Source organism: Venustampulla echinocandica (genome assembly GCF_003357145.1).
Source record: "Venustampulla echinocandica strain BP 5553 chromosome Unknown scaffold_8, whole genome shotgun sequence".
NCBI lineage: Eukaryota > Fungi > Ascomycota > Leotiomycetes > Helotiales > Pleuroascaceae > Venustampulla > Venustampulla echinocandica.
In genome coordinates this window covers 627,011-646,131 of record NW_022474213.1, presented here as the reverse complement: position 1 = coordinate 646,131, position 19,121 = coordinate 627,011, and the positions used below count along the sequence as shown (strand labels likewise).

Genomic DNA, 19,121 nt, shown 5'->3' with positions numbered 1-19,121 from the left:
TGTTGTGATGATGCGTATAATACTCGTAGATACTCTAGCTGGATATAATACATGGTACGTAGCTTGGTTGATGCACTGCTTGTAGTCCAACCCAAGTGAGAGCCTCTTGATAATTCGATATATCAGGTTAGCCCAAATCGACATCTTTCACATTAGCATGGCACGTTATCAGAAACATCACGATCGATTCATAGCAGGGTCAATATATTCGCAGACAAAAAGGAGACTTTTATTAGGTATTATGGTGTGTTGCCCTAGTGGCAGATTGCGAAAGGACAGTCTGGGTATAGGGGTATCAATACGCAGCAGAAAATGCAACGCGCGGACCAAAAAGCAGCAAACAAACAGTACATGAGTAATGCAAAATGAGTGGTATCAATCAATCTTGGGGTATTTCAAGGAGATCCGTTTTCCGACGATAATGAACTCGTTCCATCAATGAACAATGACGCGATTCAGACTTGATATTGAGTCTTTAGGCGGATGCGGCAACCTGAGGGGTGGAGGCCTTGACAGCTGGGACGGGCTCGCTGACAACGGGCTCCTCGACAACGGGGGCGGCAGCCTCGGCGGCGGCGGCGGGCTCAGCAACAGCCTCCTCAGCCTTAGCCTCAGGGGCTTTCTCGGCCTTGGGGGAAGACTTGCCCTTGACGGTGGCACGGAGCTTAGCGAATGGAGACTTTGGCTTCTCACCCTCCTCATCGCTGGTTGGCTTCTCCTTCTTGGACAACCAAGGAAGGGAGCTCTTGCGCTTATCGCTCTTAGTCACGGGAGTCTCAGCAGCCTTGGTCTCGCCGTTGGTCACCGCAGCAGCTGGGGCCTCCTCAGTGGCGGCAGCGGGTGTGGCAAGAGGCTCGGTAGATTCGACCTCAGGAATGACCGGAGCAGTCTCGCTGACGGGCTCAGTCTCGGCATCCTTGGCTGGGACAGCTGGTGCTTCTTCGGCCTTCTTCTCCTTGCTGTGCGAGAATTGAGACTTGAGGGTTCCAAAGATGCTATTGCGCTTGATGGGAGCTGGCTTAGCGGCCTCGACAGGTGCAGCGGCCTCTTCAGTGGCTGCTGCAGGTTCGGTGGCAGCGGCCTCTTCGGTCACGGCTGGCGCGGCCTCGACAGCGGCGGCAGCCTCTTCGGTAGCTGGTGCAGCAGCGGCAGCCTCTTCCTTGGGCTCAACCTTCTCTTCCTTCTTGCCGAATCCTCCAAAGATAGATGTGCGCTTGCGGGATGCGCTGCGGCTCTTGCGGGACTTCTTCTCCTCTTTCTTCTCTTCCTTCTTTTCCTCCTTAGCCTCGGCAACTTCTTCCTTCTTGTCTTCCTTAACCTCCTCAGACTTCTTGACGGGTGCAACTACGACGGGGGCGACGACAACTGGCTTTGTCAAGGTGGTGTGGCTCGTCTTGTACTCCTCGCTCGCCTTAACTAACTCGACAATAGACTTGGCATCCTCAACTTTGGTCTTCAAGACGGATACCCAGTTATCGCGCTCCTTGAGGTGGGCAGCCTGGAAAGTGTGCTTGTGTCCACCAGAGACGAAGCGGAACTCGACGGTACCCTCTTCGGCAATATCAGTGACATCGGACTAGGGGGGTAGATTAGTACAATAATTTTGAGCAGCTCGCAGGGTGTGTACATACCAAGTTGAAGATGCCAGCTGGGCTGGACTTCTCGCTGGCTTTCTTGCTGAAGAACAAGAGACCCCTTCCGGTATGCGAAGCCCAAGCGGCGTTGTGGTTGGCAGCCTCGGTGTCCTTCTCTCCACGCAGGTAGCTGCCGAGGGCCTTGGTCTCGATAGCAGTGGTTCCAAACCAAAAGAATTTCTTCTGGAAGATGAAGCCCCTAAAGTAAAGTTAGTATTGGGTGGTCCTTGAATGCCAATGATAGCTCGTGCTAGCTAAGACCGATGGTGCAAACAACAAGCGATACGCGTGAGCACACGCGCACCTTCCTGGTTTGCACCATTTGCAATCAACGGCCTCTGCGCAAACCACAGATGCAAACTCGGAACGAATTTGCTGCGGCGCGCTGAGAAATGAAGGGAAAGAGTAAAATGCAAGCTTACTTGAGTAGACCAGGTCCTTTGTATCCTAGGACGCCCTCCTCGATGGGCTTCTGCTCCTCCTCCTTAGCAGCCTCCTCCTCAGCAGGGGCGGCGGCCTCAGCAGCAGGCTCGGTGGCAGCCACCTCGGGCTCTACAACAGCTGGAGTGGTCTCTGGCACATTCTCCACAACTGGAGCAACAGCCTCAGTGGCAGCAGCAACAACAGGCGCCTCAACGGGCTTTTGAGCTTCAGACATGGTGAAGTTCGGCGGGTAGAATTCACTAGTAGATGCGTGTGGACGAAGGTATTAGAGATGGAACAAAGATCTCTGATCGTTGAAGGGTATATGTGGAGGTGGATGGGGTAATATGGGAGAGAGCTGGTGGTGGAAGAAAGAAAAGAAGACGGGAAGACAAGACGCTGGGAGATTTATTTGTATTTGCTGGGGCTGCAAGGGGGCGTGCGGCTAGCGAGATGAGGGCCTCTCGGGGCGCCTCAGTATCAAGGCCGCCAGAGAGCCCAAGGGCCCCAAGCCTCCGCCAACCGCGATCTTTTATTGCCTCCATGAGCCCAGTGCGACATTGCAGTTCTACACTGCTACGTACCAAGTACGAGGGACCCAGGGGGCGTAGTTGTATATATTTCATATCTCGACAATTACATCACATCTTCAAAGCAGTATATATTCCCAGAGGAGCTCCTCTGACCCCGTGTTGCTGTGCTCGTCGACCGTTTCTCCTGAGTCCCGAGTCCTGATACAAACAACGCCTCCCCCGAGCTGCACTCCTCCCGTTATACGAAAAGATGATATGTTATTACTATTCTTCCCCCGAAGGACGATCACATCCACACCCCTCCCTCGCCACCAGAACGCCATCCGGAGTCGCTAGATCGACGTGATTGATCATGCGAACATCGGCTGGTGCAGTTCGGCATCGAGGATTGGAGAATCTGCCTCTGACCAGCCAGTTATCCAGCGTCTATTGGCCCAGGACAATGGGCCTTGGCCTCTCTGGATTGCTCAAGGCATGGCATGGCATGGCAGCAGAGCCAAGGGCGGCGTTGCCCAGTATGCGAACTGAATCGAGAAGCATCCACTCTATCTTTGCATCCGCCATCGAACGTCCAGCGTCATGATCTCATCTATTAATCCTCCCGGTGTCGTGCTCCCCTCGCCCCAGGCTCACCGTCCTCCCGTGCTGGCTGTGAGATTGGAGGAAGGGCGCCGGTGGGTTACGTGTGCATACTCTTCCTTGCCATGCTCGATATCTTCACCCCCTTGGTGGACAGCGCGGTGCTTTACATACAGTACCTGGGTGGTCTAGACACCAAATATACGCCCACACCCAAGCCCAAGCTCCAAGAGTCCAAGCTGGTCCCGGAGGGCAGAGCAGTCCTGGCACTGGCGCTACTACTGTACTGTATTATTTTTGCACAGTCTTTTTCTCCGGCGCAAGGGAAAGTACTGGGCGCGACAGGCCTCGAGAGGATCCTATCATTTTCTGGCGACGGAGTACGAATATCCTGCCAGCAACCAGCCGCCCTAGGGCGAGGGGCGTGTCGACGACGCCAATAATGCTATGCGCATCAACATCAAAGCTTCCTGGTCGCCCCGCCAAAGCTCCCGAAGAAGACTTCGGGAAATTTGACGCCGGCTCAAATACGGAACTAGAACCCAGCTCATTTTCTTTCGCCTCTGAAAATTGCAGTGTTGCCCCGAACATAATGTGGAGACAGTGGGCTCTTCCTTGGTGTATTTTCTTGTTGACCTGGCTGGCCAGCCTACAGGATCCATTAATTCTCAGTCATCAGAGGGTGCGAGGACTTCGTACGTAGGGTTGTTGCTGGAGGAGTTGGCACTTAGGTCAGGGGGAGACAACTTCAAGGTTCGATCCGCAACACTTCAAAACGTTAATTCAGGACCGTCCACCCAAGCGTATGAGGCGAGGTCCACACGGTCGTCGGCATAAAATCATGCCTAGGTGCTTCGTACTTACCAACCAAATCTACCTGTGACAAACAGGAATTTTGTTTCGTTTCAGGGCGGCCGCACTACCGATACTTTCTTCATCTTCGACAGGATGGCCTGGCTGTGCTCTGGGCCTGTGGCTGCTCTTGAACCTCGGACGTCTCACAGAACGGCGCTTTCTTTCCCTTCATCAATAATAATCTCCCTGCCTCCTGACTTTCTCACATCCAGCCCCGGCACAACGCCAGCACTAGCGCCAGCGATGCCCCATCGACGAGCATATCAGCAGCTGCACTACGGACCAGCACCTGAGCGCAGTTCACCAACAGGTCAGCCTTGACCGAGCTCCAGCGACATGGTGCAGTACCGGATTCTGTGCTATCCTCGAGAGGACTAGGCCCAGCCGCAACTCGACTACACATGTACTTCGCAATAACAATGTGAGACAGGTCGGCACCCTGAACCCGACTTCCAGGAATCCAGGAGCCCTGAGTCGCAACTTCAGACGCCCAGTCATATCCTCGCGCTACGAGATCGCAGTTTCTCCCTTTGGACGAAATAACAATACTCTGTGAGACTGTGACTCTCGACTCGAGTTTTGGGTGGTTCAAGTCTGGCATATCTGGCATGCCCTGCGGCGGACCTTGGCAACTCGAGGCGCGAGGGAAGTTGAACTCGTACCACAGTTTCCAAGTTAACCTGCAGTTGATGCGAGGGGCCGAGGAATGTATTTGCTGCCCTCAGCCCTCCATCCTCCACCAGTGAGTCGATCCCAAATTAGCGGGGTATAAATATCAGCCAGATCATGTCATAATGCGTCTCAAAGCCCAATCCAAAAGCATATGCTCCAAGTCTCCTGCAGGACCCTACAACGGCCACTCTGCATTGGTACTCACTCCTGCACGGCTGTCGACGGAGTTGTACTCGATACGCTGTCCGCTTGCCCACTTAGTACTGAAATACGTAGGCTAATTTGCAACGCGCTGCAGGATGACATCCTACAAGTCGATGCAGCGTATCATGAGACGCACAATGGCGCGGTGATCCCAATACACCGCCAAGCCAAGATAAGCCACCACTTTTAATTCGCAGATGATTTTCAGGAGAATTAAGACGAAGTAACCTTAACTCTATATTGTGTTTCCACGGGTTTCTTTGGATGGTTTTTGCCTGGCGTCTGTTAATTAATGTTCAAAAAGCTGGCGGTGCCCTACTTCTACCGTCTTTAGGAATGCCGCTGGTATAAAGTAGTATCGGCCACCTCCCAAATTGATTTTTGTTCTTGCCCTTGCCTCGCTGCAGTAGTGCCATTAGCTCTATCAAGTAACCGTGTCTTTGCGAAATGTTTCAGCCAGTTTGTGATTGTATCACGTGTTTGAGACTGCTTCTAACGGACCAATTTGTATCAAAATTGAGAGTTTCATAGTAATCGTTTCAGAGCAATGCAAGGGAACTCGCACGTTCGTAGGTAGCATAAGGTATCTTGATTTGATTTTGATTCTAGAATGGTTTAGTTGCCAGATATTGAGCACTTATTCGTTTCATCATTCGTACTGGCTTTTTTACTGTCCGTCTGTATTGTTGTTCCAAAAAGTGTTACTCCTTTACAGGTTTATAGTCTGTAAGGGGATGTTAATGAATATATATCCGAAAGAGAACAACATCAGCGAGTATAATCCTACTGTAATTGTGGGGTTTCTTGGAAGAGCGAGTTGATATGTTTTCCCCTTTTCCAGCACCTTAGGCAAGAAACATCCTATCATGGTTTACACAAGTGCGCACAAACTACCAAGTGGTTCCCTTAGTATATTCCAACAAGTGGATTTGTTTAATAGCAAGAATGAGTGGTTCAGTTCATCACGGGACGAATACAAAATCTCGAAATATCTTAAAGCGGATCTCTTTCCTGACCGCCCGGCCTCGTAGTGAATCACTTAACAACTTGAGCAGCATCCACTGGCAATAACTATTAAGGCCCCCAGCCTTGTAGTGAATCACTTTTTAACAATACAATTAGCGTCCAATAACTGTTACCGCCCTCACGCACAATGGTTAACCGAATTCTTCGAATTTGACCTTTCGCCTTCCCTTCCTTTTCTCTCCAAACTCTCTTTCCCCTCTCAACCTCCACTCCTTTCCCCTCTCAACCTCCACTCCTTTCCCACTACAACAACTTTGCTTTGCACATTTGCTTTACACGTTTGCTTCACAACCTTGCTTCACAACCTTGCTTCACAACCTTGCTTCACAACCTTGCTTTGCAACTTGCTCTGCAACTTGCTCTTGCTTCACAACTTTGCAGTACAACTTTGCTTCACAATTTGCTGTACAACTTTGCATGTCAACTTTGCATGCAACCAATTGCCTATCAACTCAAAGCAGTCTGTGTCTTTCGCGATCTACGGTATGTTGAGAACCAGAGAGACCTCTTTCACACAAATCTCCAATCTGCTTAACCATAACCCCTTATGGTTATCACCTTTGTCTTCCCAACTTCATCTCTTCATAGTAGTAGTCCCTTCGCAGTGATCTGTTCATCACCACTCGTTGACTACACCTGTCTCACAGGGAAGAGTGGAGTGGAAGTGCGGTTGCCATCGATGCTTTCCTTTTACGTGGCACTTTGAGTCTCGCTTAAATATTCTCCTAACATTACCCCTTTTCATTGTCGCCAGCCTGGGTATTTCATTGCTAACATGAACTTTCAGCATTGGAGCGACGCCGGACCGCCGAAAGAATCATTTGGATAGTGCACTTTTGGCTTTGGTTCTTCTTCATCTTGGAGAACAACAACCTTGCCTGATTGAACTGTCCAGCTCACTACAGCAAGAAACAAGTTACGAACAGCCTGCGTATTCTGGATAAAGACATCACTCAAAAAAGGTAAGAACCACTCCGTCATTGCTTCGTTTCTAGTGAGACATTCAACTTCCAAATGTCTTACTCACTTCCCTGCCTTCACCATTTCCAAGCCAAAGCTAATCATCAATTTTAGTATCTTGACAGCAACTGCCAGCATGCCACCGGCCAAGAACGGGGGCTGGGGAGGTGGTTATTCTAATAAGGGGAAGTCAGTTGCGTCGCATAGCACCAAGGGGTTCGCCGCCACGCAGCAGAACAGCGACAGGTCAACTAGAGGTCATAATATGGCGAAGTCGGTTGGAGCACGGGGCTCCTGTGTCGAATGGGGTGGCAGCAATACCACCGCAGAATGGGATACCTGCTCGCCAGTTAAAGACTGGGAGGCCATCAAAACCGCCGCTGAACAGGTTCCGAAAGACGCTACCCCAGCATGGGGCATCAGTGAAGAGACTGGAGCAAGTGCTGAAAATTGGGGAAATTGTGACTATTTGACATATGCGACTGAAGAATGGGTCGACACAAGACAGCCCAAGACAGTAGAGGAGCTCATCAAGGAGAGAGTGGACAAAGCCCTGGAAGGCTGGCCCTGGGTGGGCATACCTTCCAAGCTGATGACATTGGTATGGGTCGCTTCAACATGCCTCTCTTGTGGGTTTACAAATACTGACATGGAAACAGGGCCCGATCAAGATTAACTTATATCCTGATGACCAGAAGCCTGGTGAAGCCAACCCTACTCTCATTGCCCCCGCTGCTGAAAGAGAGTATTGTCCGCTGTTCGATCTGCTGTTTAGCAACCGATTGATCCTCGATAAAGTTATGGGTTACGTCTGCCAAAGCCACGATAGTCAGTGGAAGTTCATTGCAACCTGCAGTACGGCCTGGAATTTGATCCGGCCGGAGGTTGAAGGAACCGTTACAGTACGTTTCATAATTTGCTATAACACGGAACCATTCACTTACCTCGTTTGTTAGGAGCTTTGGGATATGTCGACTGGCAATTTCAACGGTTGCGATGAAGATGTCGGAGCCTCTGTCAGGCCAGTGCTCGTGATCGCTCCCATCCGAATGAGCGGCTCCCCACTCGATTATACGGGCCAAATCAAGAATTTATATGCCATGTGTAAGTTCCCTATACCTCCATGCTATGGAAAGGAGCTAACATAATCATGAAGCCCTTGCGACCAACAACGTCGCAGACAATATTAGAAATATCCAATTCCATCGGATTCCATTCCTTACCACCAACCTTCTGGATCTTCTTATCCCGAAAATGCGGAATCTCGAACATCTTGGCGTCTACAAATGCGAATTAATCCACTTCGGAGATACCCTGACACTCATGGATATCATCAAGATTGATCGTCCTCTTGAGAAGAAGCATTCAGTGAACCTTGACTTCTATCCTAATTTCCATCGAGGCCCCATTCCTGGCCCTCAATATTATGCCGGTCCTTATGGTGTGACCTGGGATAACTGGAATGGCAACTCCCTCTTGGGTATCTGGTGCATGATGTCATCAATTCTCCCAATTGCTCGTAGGCAGGGAATCGACTTCACCAGCAAGGGAACTATGTTCCGAAAATGGCTCGACGATGGACCATGCTGGCGCATCGAGGAGACCACTAAGGCTCTTTTGGACCCTACGTATGATACCACAGCACTAGCCGCTCTAGTCGACTGCAGCAATCCCCAGCATCACGGAAGCGTACGCTTGTTTACCGGACACATCGGCAATCGGCCAGAAGGTTACAAATGGACAACCGAGAAGTTCCCTTGTTTTAACTGCCGTGCACATCGTTTAGGGATCTTTTTCTGGTACGGCTATATTCGTGAAGCCCGGATGCATGGCGGGTTCGATAATAACTACCCCGGCCTCAAATGTTATGGTTGCCTTCTTGACGGTATCCTCCGCGGCGAACAGGATCATTATAAGGTTTACAAGCAACGCATCATTCAACACTGGCTTATCGACAGCTCTCCTGATAATTCCTATCCTTCGGAATTTAACAAAACCGACCTTCCGAGAGCACTCCGCGAGTTCACCGAGAAGAACGTTGCGCAACGGGCATCGAGACTTCAAGCAGCGAGAGATGCTCATATTGCTCGATTCGGATTCGATCGTGAGACCCAGGAGAGACAGAAGGCCTTTACGCATAAAGAATTGAATACCAAGTACGGTATGCGGATGCGGACTCCTCTTGTTTGGGACAAGAATAGCGACCCAAAGACCAAGGTCTACAAGAACCCTGGTGACGCTGAGTGGGACTGTGCTCCGCATAGCACCAGTACTATGTTTGCCCATGGTAGATGGTGAGAGCTGATAGCATGGGGATTTGCTCCTGCTCTTCTTGAGCCTTGTCGTTGGCCTTTCCAACGTTGCGAATCACCCCCTATCTTCACACACATTGTGTGCCCGCCTCTCGAATTCTTACATCCATGCATCATACAAAAATTTCACTTCTTCGGTCTGGATATTAGGAAGTGGGATTCGCCGGCTCTTTTTTGAGCCTTGGACAATAAAGCCACTCCTGGTTTTTACGCCCTTGCGAATCGCATCCACGCATATACTTTCGTATTACGTGCGTTCCTTCAATACATTCAACCGCCTTTTTACCAATAATACCAACTTTTTTTCTCTTTCAATCAAGTCATCATAGCAAAGCACAGTCGCATTTCCTCTCGTAGAGGACTCATACATCAACAAAAGAAAAACAAAAAAACAAAAATTGCATACGCGATTTCCTTTGCTTTACAGTCATACACGCGCGCGCCTTATGCAGATTGCGCACTGGGATGGAATAGATAGTGCGGCTATTCCGTCAATGCAATGAAATTTCCTTGAATATTTGTTCCAGTGACTCGTAGTGTAACCGATATTAATCTTAACCTCCATCCCCAAATTCCGCTCCGTCCTTCATGACCTTCTATTATATATCTATCTCCCTGTTTAAGTTTACCGGACCAGCGGCAGGATATGCTTATAGATGGAGTTTAATATCTAATAATTATAAAACATTTTCATTTTCCAAAAGCTTCAATATATATATTTTCAGGGAGTTGAGAATTATTGAAACGCCCAGCTTTACAAAAACCGCACACAAACATAATAAGGGAATAAAGCTTATTAGCACGGATGCAGCATATTTAAACCCCAAACCTGGGAGACGAGGTAAATTCTTTTAAGCTTTTAGGGATTCTTTTTGTTTTGCATCATATTCTATGCTTTTTAATGGGGTGGTGAAAGATGGCTCGCTTGGGTTTTGTGGGGGCGGAGCGATGGGCTGGTTGAGATTATGTGTATTCTAAGGTCCTGTGCCTGTGTGCTGCCCTGGCGGGATGGGCCGATACGCCTTAGACTGATATCCAACGCTATACTGCGTCACTCCTTTACACCCCTTGACCCTGACTGATTCTAAGTCTTCGACCCAGTGCCAACCAAGTTTGAGGCTATAATACCCACGCGATGAGGTTGCGAGGAAATACTTCCAACGCTCTACTTGAATAATCGGACGAGGAAGCGGAGGATGCGATGCGTGATGAGTAGGTCGAGACGATGGTTATGTGGGAGGAGACGTCAGGATGCTTTTGATTAAGAGCCGTATGTGATACGGGAGAAAGGAGATGGATGAGATTATGGGAGGCGTCCTGATTGAGTGATGATTGGCTTGGTTCATGCATATTTTAATGATATTTATCGCTGCGGCTGAGGCGAACAGTGCAAAGCCTTCTCACCAGCCGTCAGCCTTCAGCCTTCAGCCTTCTTCGACATTCAGAAATTATCTCTCGTTACTTCGCTAATTGACCGATGAAGTTCTGTTACAGATCTTCAGATCTCTATTCTGAGTATTCTGACATCCTTGCCATTTCCTCTGAGGCAACCCCGACCGGTTGTCCATTTCGCCCGCGCAATGGTATTATTTGTCCAACCCGTGACAGTGGATTTAAGGAGCTAATTGCATCATAGGCAACCTCTTCCTTTTCGGAAATACCATGTGACCTCTTCGTTCGAAATCCGTTACTGAACTTTGAATCCCAAGCTCAATTAGAGAAGCTCGTGGACATTGTTGTAGTCAGCCTGACTGAGGTGAACTGGCTGAAGGATCCTGGTCTGTCTCGCGACGCGTTACCAAATGCGCGGATTCTTTACTTCAACTACGTGATATCTAAACGATCGACGGGCGCCCCCTATACCGTAAAAGATATAGCCAAGAGATTCCTGAAGCAATTCCTGTCTATGAGATCGGAATGCCCTCTTCGTCCAATCGTCTTCGTTGGACATTGCATTGGAGGTCTTGTTATTCAAAAGGTATTGGGATGTCTACCATCTTGAGTGGCACTGAACTTATATGCTCTAAAATCTGTAGGCTTTGGTTTCGAAATCACCATCCTTTGCTTCAAGCTCTAGCATATCTAGGGTCACGGCTGGAGTTATCTTTTTTTGTACTCCAGATGTCCTTAAGCCAGATACGCAAGCGTTACTTCCATTTAAGCAAGAACTTGAACAACTGGCCAAAGAATACTACGACTTTCTAGCCTTGATCAATAGGCTAGCATTTCTTGTGCATTCGTTTTACGAAATTGACGGAGCCAAAATTGTGGTTAGTAGACATCTTTCAGAAAGTTTCTAAGTTCCTTCGTAGGCTTGTAGCTGATCTTTAAAAGAGCCCAACCACCTCGGGCGGCCCTGACACGCCCTCTACTATCATTCCTGGGTTCTCTTCGAAGGCTATTTCGACAGATCCTGCCGCATTAGGCAAGTCTGGCGGCAGTGCGGAGTCATTGTTCCGAGAAACTCACGAAGCAGTAAGATACTTCATTCAGAAAGCCCCGAACATGGTTTCAGCCAGGCTAGACGATACAACCTCCAGACACACACGCCCTCAGTTGGCACCCCAAGATAAAGAGCTCCTGCAGATGCTCTCTCATATCAATTGCAAATCAATCCTTGACCTTAACCTGGGCAATCTCCTCAGGGGCTATGGCTCTTGGATCTTGCACGACGCTCAAACTACGAAATGGCTCAATGAACCGAAGTCGCAGGTTCTTTGGCTACATGGAGATGCGGGAGTAGGGAAGACAGTGGCATCCACGTACCTGATTCAGGAATTGATCTCTATCCAGGAGCTGCGAGACAAAATAGATGTGAAAACCGCACAAGAACCGCAACATAGTGGAAATCTCATAGCATATTTCTTCTGTCAACGCACTGAATCGGATCAACAATCCGCGACTATTATCTTGAGCAATCTCTTGCAACAGCTCCTGCAACAACGGCCCGACCTCATCGGGCTTTTCCGCGACAGATTCAAGGAACGGCGGGAGCTGGCTTACCTAGGGTTGAAGGAGCTGTGGACTCTCATAGAAGAAATTCTGCACCATCACTCGGTCAACACTGCCTACCTCGTAATCGAGGGTCTAGATGAATGCAGCCATTTACGTGATGAACTTATACGGCTGCTACAGCCCTACATCGATGGTATACCACAACATATCCGCCCTCCACTCGATAGACAAGCATCACATGACGGGTCGGCTCCTCCATTGCACCGTAAGTACCTCTTTGAATTCACCTGTTTTTTAAGATGGCCTGACAAGATTCAGTACGTGGGGGAAGTGGGCGCCCGCCCCCTCCGCCCCCAGGTTGGAGACGCCCTGGTGCTGAACAATATATGCCCGAACCCCCTCCTCTTCCCCCAGGTTGGCAACTCCCTGCTTCTGCACACTATATGCCAAGGCCTCCCCCTCCACCCCAAAATTTTCGAACTGGGGCCCCAATTCTACAGTCTATGCAACGACAGAGGTACAATCTACAAACCCCTTATTTTTTTGTCACGACGAATGCTGGTGTGCTGTTATTCTTGAAATAATGCCCAAAGTATTTTGAGACATTCAGGACCGCGCCCTCAGTATAACTTTTTACCCCTTAGAAATGCTGACAAGATTGTTTAGGCCGCAGACCAACTCCACACAAACAGTGGAGATCACACCTCCGGTGTTCTCAACAGCAGAAGAGTGCCAGACGAGACTAACATCTTATAAGTTGTTTAGCATTAAGAAAGCTGCTCCGCTGAATTTGCAAGAAAGGCCGAGCTGGGTAAGAGCTGAAATCATCGAAGAGCATTTACCGCAAGAAGATATTTCCAAGCTAATCAAGAAACTGAACGAAGCTGGCCTTTCTGCGGCAGAAAAGAAAGCCGCATTAACTCCATTCCAGCAAATACAAATTGCTCGTCTTCTGGATGATGTAACTGCTGGTGAACGTGATCCAAATTTTGTGTGGGCACTCGCACAATTCGATAGGGCGGAGAGAGTGGTTAGATTGGGTTTGAGGGAAACTACAGAACTTAGAGTCTACTTGCAACGTTCTCCTCTGGATGGCCTCGACCCAATTGTCCTGTGGAATAATATAGAGAGGCACAAGGCGACTAGCCAGGGATTCCAGGTTGGCGGCGGACGCTATGTTGCCGGTGTCGAAAGAGTACCCATCAAGCTAGCGAACAAGGCCAAAATGTACGACGACGAATCAAGCATTCTGTCTGTCAGGTCTGGAACTGTTGCCGAATATGCTCGATATCACCGTAATCCTCCGCGTAGGAGGCCGATTAGGATGGGCCGAAGACTGAGAGAGGTGCTTCGTTCTAGGAGGCGGAGACACAGAAAAGCCAGGGGCGGTACTACTTCTGGTTCAGAAATCGACGAAATCGACTGGAGGACCGATATTTCCAGCTTGTCATCGTACAGTAACATCACTCAGGATGAAACGAAGACTGAAAGAGGGAAATCTGATGAGGGGAGAGTCTCACACAGTCCATTGGCGGCCCGTCAGCCAAACTGGACTACCAGAATTTGCATTTTCATTACTAGCAGAAATGACGAATACTTAACACAGCAGCTAAGTAAGGCTCTGGAAATCTCAATCAATCTAAGTGTGGAAGAACAAATCAGGAGGCTCATCGACCGCTATGTCCCAAAGCTGCTAGGTCTAGACCAGGTATTCGTGGATAAAGTCAAGAAACAGCTTGTTGAAAGAGCACAAGGACGCTTGCCTTGGATAAAGCTGGCTATAAGGGAACTTAATAAGATGGCAACGAGCGATAACCTCATACCATTTTTGGGCACAATACCAAGTCAGTTTGAAGGTTTCTACCAGCTTTACCTAACTAGGGATTCTGGATTGAGAAATAAAGTGGAAAGGGCTGTCTTAACATCCATGTTACTGGCGATGCGGCCGTTAAACGGTTCTGAATTACACTTCCTGACAAGATTGTCTGGGTTGGCTGAGGGAAGTTTAGACCCTAGTTCAGGGCTTGAAGCTTATATTGAGGCCACCGGCCCCTTTCTCGACATCTCCCTTGAAGGCAGGATTTGGTTCATACATGACACAGCAAGGCAATCGGTGGGCGCAATCCTCCAAAGTGATGGGATCGACTTAGAGTCCCTTCATGCCGTAGTAGCACGGCATTGCTTCAAACATATCTCCAAGCCTAATGCATGGGCCGATCGGAATTCACATCTGAACTACTCTATAGGTTTTTGGATGGATCATTGTCGGTTGGCATCGGGAAAGACAGTGTTCAGCGACAGTTTAAGTAATGAATTCTTCCAGAAGAGTTCGGAATTGAGAGAAAAGTGGTTCGATGCATACTGGAGAATCAGGTATCCGAAGGAGGACAAGCCATATGGATTCACGCTTCCTCATGTAGTTGCTGAATCGGGGTATTATCAGCTTTTACAGCAGCTACATGAGCAAGGGGACTGGTTGGAAGACTTCAATTCACTGGACTCACTTGGGAATATGCCTTTGCATTGGGCAGCGAGAAATGGCCATTTGAAGGCTGTGGAATTACTGTTGATGGTGACAGATGATCTCGACAGAGTGAATATGGACCAATTGACCCCGTTACACTTTGCTGCCATTGGAGGACACTGCGATATCGCAGAATGCCTCATACTTAGAGGTGCAAACGTCGATTCGAAGGCAAGAAATGCCACGACGATATTACAAAGTGCTGCTAGCGAAGGACACCAAAAGATGGTAGAAATCTTACTTGCAGAAGGAGCGTTTATCGATGCTACAGATATGGATGGCTACAGAGCTCAGCACTTGGCTAGGAAATATGGACATATTGCAATTGCCGAGATGCTCCAAAAATATGAATCTAGAATGATATCCACGGAGTCGTTACCGGGGACAACGCGAATTGACGGAGGCTTCATTGGGACGGTCGTTGACTTTGTCCACTCAGGTCGTTATTTCCACAAGAAGATTTCTGTGGACAGGATGCTTTCGAACGAGAGCTTTGATAGCATTATGACTGGTGCGAAGGGAGACCTTCGGCCAGAAGCGGAGGATACTGAATCGGGATTTGAGAACCCAGATCCTAGGAAAGTAAGATGGCTGCATCTTCCGGCAAACAATGTGAGTTGAGATAAGTCCGTGGTTTTCTCCTTCAAGTCCTATGCTGACTAAATCACAGATGAGATGGGTAGAGGTGAGTGGTATTACCCCTGTGGTGCTCCGATCTCAAACTGACTGGGCGAAAGATTCTTATGAACAAACAGTATCGCGACCTCGAGATGCCAGAAGCTGCAAGAGCAATTCTACGACCAGAGGCATGGGCTGACAGACAGCACCGACCGGGAAAATCAATCGTCCACGGACGATTTATGAAATCGGGCAGCCAGAAAGTCTCGACGAGTAAGTGCAACCATCAAATGTGTCTCACTAACTAGGGCTCAATTAACTGAGCTTATCAGGAATTTCACCTAGAAGGCATGAGTCTCAACAAGATTCTGGAATGCTCCTCACGGCGAGTTCTATGTCGAACTCTCATTCTTTTCACATATTAACGTATTGTAGATGCCGTATTTAAACTGGGCGACTGAGGACGAGAGAAAGAAGCTAAACCGTATTATAAAGGAGGTGACTGAAGCTAATCAGAGCAGTAACAACTCAGGTCCCAACGTTGCTTCAGACAAGCCAGATAGGTATGAGAGACTAGTATGGAAATATGTATACGATGAGCATCCACTTCACGTTCGGCGGACTCTGGATCAATCGTATTACAGCACTTTGCACAGTACCGAAACACGAGACGTGGACCAGATTCCCTACAAATACTTTCATCAACACTTTGAAGAAAGTACTATGCATCCCGTATTGATGGTTGATCAACTTTGGCTATGGGTTCTTGGCAAAGGTGATAATTCTGTGATTTCGCTTTCGATCGAGCTAATTTCTTCGCAGATACTGTCATTACGAGCTTTCCCCAGCGGTGGACCGAGTCAAAAAGGGATAGTTTCGATGCCGATAACAAGACGGATGTACTCGAAACCATCATTCGAAGTGTGGACAAAAACGAAGCAGCTATCCCAGACGGATATGAATTGGCCAAATTTATCATAAATGCATGCGCAAGCCTCTGTTTTGCAGTTACGCTTTCCCACCAAGGAACTCTTCCTTTCCCCGGGTGTTATGAAACCGTCATTGGCGAAGTGGTACGCAATCCTAAGTGTTTTCTTCTTTTCTATATACGTACTCATTTTCTATTAGGCTGATGCAGAAACTCATCTTTTCCGAGAGTTCACCCAAGCTGTTGTAACTGAAGCCGAGGAAGCCACCAAAGAAGCCGCTAAAGGGAAAGTAAAATCCGACCTTAAGATCAATGAGAAGGTCTTCAGCATCCACGAAGAAACCAAGCAGCTTGAACTTATCAAGGACGTGAGGGATGAATTGAACATGATCCTAATGATTTTACGAGACCAATTAAAGGCCGTCGATGAATCTGAGAATGTTTCCTCCGTCAAAGTAGCCTCCTTGCATGATAACATACAGTTGCACGAGAGCGAAATCCTGCAGCTCGATCGCCGGGCCGAGAAAGTCTACATAGCAGTAAGTAAGTGCCTTAACTTAGATGGCATATTGAAAACTAAAAGTTATTTTCCAGCTTAAAGATCTTCTTGATCTCAAACAAAAGCAAGCAAATGTCGCCGAGGCACGCTCCCAAAGACACCAAGCCGAGGAAACTACCACGCAGGGAAAAGCAATCCTGCTCTTCACTATTATCACCATCATCTTTGTAAAGCATTATTAACCATCCGAGCAAAAGCGCTTCCGCTGACCACTCTATACATAGCTGCCCCTCTCATTCCTATGCTCGTTCTTCGCTATCCAAATTGTTGAATTCCCGACGCTCACGCTCAGCTTCGTGCTGCGATACATGTGTACGTACAGTACACCAACTTTCAACATACCTAACAAGCATACTTACTTGAGCATAGTCCCTATATCAGCAGCTATCTCCGTACCGTGCATTATAGTGGCTTTGAATTTTGACGCGATATCGAAACTCGAGGTTCCAAAGTGGAGTTTTCCGAAATTGTGGACTAAGAAAAGCACCAAAAGAGCGTCTCGTAAAACAGATTCTGGGAAAGATGTTGAGAAGGCGTTGACGGGTGTGGAGGGAAGTAGGGAAAGATCTGGGTCGCCTCAATCAACGAATAGTGGCTCGTCGATATTGAGTCGTGATGGGACTTCGAGACGGACGAGAGTGTGATACATGGCCTGTTATATAGCATCACTTTTACGAATGCCCATGACATCTAATATAATAGGATATTACAAATCCAAGCAAGAAGAACGAGACCCAATTCGTGCAGAAAAGGGATTTTTATTACTTCTCCTGAGATATGCACATATCCTTTCGGGAGTTAGTTGGGATTTTAGTTTTAGTGGGGGCGGGGGTGATGTGGTGGGTTGAGATTATGCGCGCGCGAGGAAGAGTGGTTTGATTTTATTTGTTTCAGCGGGTTGATACTATTGAATTATCCCGCGATTATGTACTCCGTATGTATGTACCTTATGTACGGGAAGCAAATAAAAAGCACGAGCACTTTTCTCGTCGTCATATGTCCTAAGCGCCGAGATTCCAAATCCATCCCGTACACAGGTTTAAATCTGCACTTGGACTTTTATGGGCATAAGAGCAAAAATGTGTGATTGGGTTTTTCAAAATCAGGTGATTGATTTATGTTCAGCAAGAAAATTGCCATATGTGATAAATAAATAAAACAAGACATATAGAAGGATGACGATGCTAAGCTTTTTCACGCTGTCCTATAATGGCTGGCTGATATATCTCGTGATTTGGAAGCATTGCATAAGCAGTCCGTGAGTACTGTAGCTAACCTGGTACGTACTTCATAGGCCGTCTCTTAGTCCGTTCGCTGTCCACAAAGAGTAATTTAATATGGAGGAGCGATGTGCAACAAAACTATTTTGTGGAGATGCTATAGGTGGCTCGATAATGGGTGATATCATGTGGGCGACTTAAGTAGGTAGGTGGTATCTTAGCTACGTAGGTTGGTTTTACCAAGTAAGAACCTAAAGCCAATTTGTGTGCACGTGGGATTGAGTTGAGGTTATGTCGGGAAGGTATTTGGAAGAGGTTGTAAGGCGATTTCCTTGGCTTGCTGGATTGAGGTGATGGGAATGAAGACATTTTGTTTTTTAGAAGGTAAATATGCTGAAGAAACAGAGGCCGGGTCATGTGAAGTGGGAACGCCACGACTACTCCGTACCTGGTATGGTATAGACTGGTATAGAATTGCGCTGCCTATTTGGAAAGTTGCACAGGACATGAACATGCGGCTTAGCCAGCTACTTTAGCGGGCAGTTAGAATTAGAAACGATTGCAATCTGTGGAACGTAGGGCGACTATGAATAAATACCCAAGGCAGACGTCGGAGAGAAGCGGAAGCGGACTGCAAGTAAATGAAAGCCTCTATTTTTGAGGAGTGGCTGGCTGTCGCATGCTCACTTGATGGACAGCTTCGACAGCATCACGGCACTTGACACGGACAATTAATAGCTTATGCCTCTCCGTGGCAAAGAAACTTTATACGAAGTAGGGAGCCCGCGATACTATCCTCCAGATATTGGATTAAATATATCCAAACCCGCCTGCCAATAAACTGACAAGCTTCGTGTGTGGAGACGAACTACGTCAAAGATAGATCTGACTAAGGGCTCGCACGGATCTATCCGTTGTCTGGGGGAGCAACGCTGAAGCCAAGCAAAAGTTCAATATCAAGGCACCGAGTTATTTCTGAACGGCGGGGACAAAAAGGCATCGTATCGAGCCGCAAAGGGGTAAAACGAGCCAGCGACACGGTTCCCAGCGCTGAAGATATGCGCTGGAGAAATGGGCAGCTTCGAGATGGGGGAGGGAGAAGGCGGTAATGTAACCCAC

The 19,121-nt window shown here is 48.1% G+C and overlaps 4 protein-coding genes across 4 annotated transcripts; 2 read left to right on the top strand and 2 right to left on the bottom strand.

Annotated features, from left to right (window-relative positions):
• Positions 1–475: 475 nt before the first annotated feature.
• BP5553_08577 (Uncharacterized protein) lies at positions 476–2,292 on the bottom strand (the record flags this gene model as incomplete). Its single annotated transcript, XM_032017200.1, has 3 exons — positions 476–1,576; positions 1,632–1,833; positions 2,057–2,292. The coding sequence occupies 3 exons, from the start codon at positions 2,290–2,292 to the stop codon at positions 476–478; spliced, it is 1,539 nt and encodes a 512-aa protein (XP_031866631.1).
• A 1,934-nt stretch (positions 2,293–4,226) lies between these two features.
• BP5553_08576 (uncharacterized protein) lies at positions 4,227–4,625 on the bottom strand (the record flags this gene model as incomplete). The annotated part of the gene is made up of 1 exon (XM_032017199.1): positions 4,227–4,625. One exon carries the CDS (start codon positions 4,623–4,625, stop codon positions 4,227–4,229), a length of 399 nt encoding a protein of 132 aa, XP_031866630.1.
• Positions 4,626–7,022: 2,397 nt separating this feature from the next.
• On the top strand, positions 7,023–9,184 carry BP5553_08575 (uncharacterized protein; the record flags this gene model as incomplete). Its single annotated transcript, XM_032017198.1, has 4 exons — positions 7,023–7,487; positions 7,546–7,788; positions 7,843–7,990; positions 8,043–9,184. 4 exons carry the CDS (start codon positions 7,023–7,025, stop codon positions 9,182–9,184), a joined length of 1,998 nt encoding a protein of 665 aa, XP_031866629.1.
• Positions 9,185–10,778: 1,594 nt separating this feature from the next.
• BP5553_08574 (uncharacterized protein) lies at positions 10,779–17,426 on the top strand (the record flags this gene model as incomplete). The annotated part of the gene is made up of 15 exons (XM_032017197.1): positions 10,779–10,781; positions 10,835–11,176; positions 11,235–11,468; positions 11,533–12,418; positions 12,472–12,670; positions 12,820–15,289; positions 15,348–15,362; positions 15,415–15,568; positions 15,641–15,684; positions 15,731–16,070; positions 16,118–16,368; positions 16,424–16,762; positions 16,818–16,949; positions 17,007–17,094; positions 17,152–17,426. 15 exons carry the CDS (start codon positions 10,779–10,781, stop codon positions 17,424–17,426), a joined length of 5,772 nt encoding a protein of 1,923 aa, XP_031866628.1.
• Between the last annotated feature and the right edge of the window lie 1,695 nt (positions 17,427–19,121).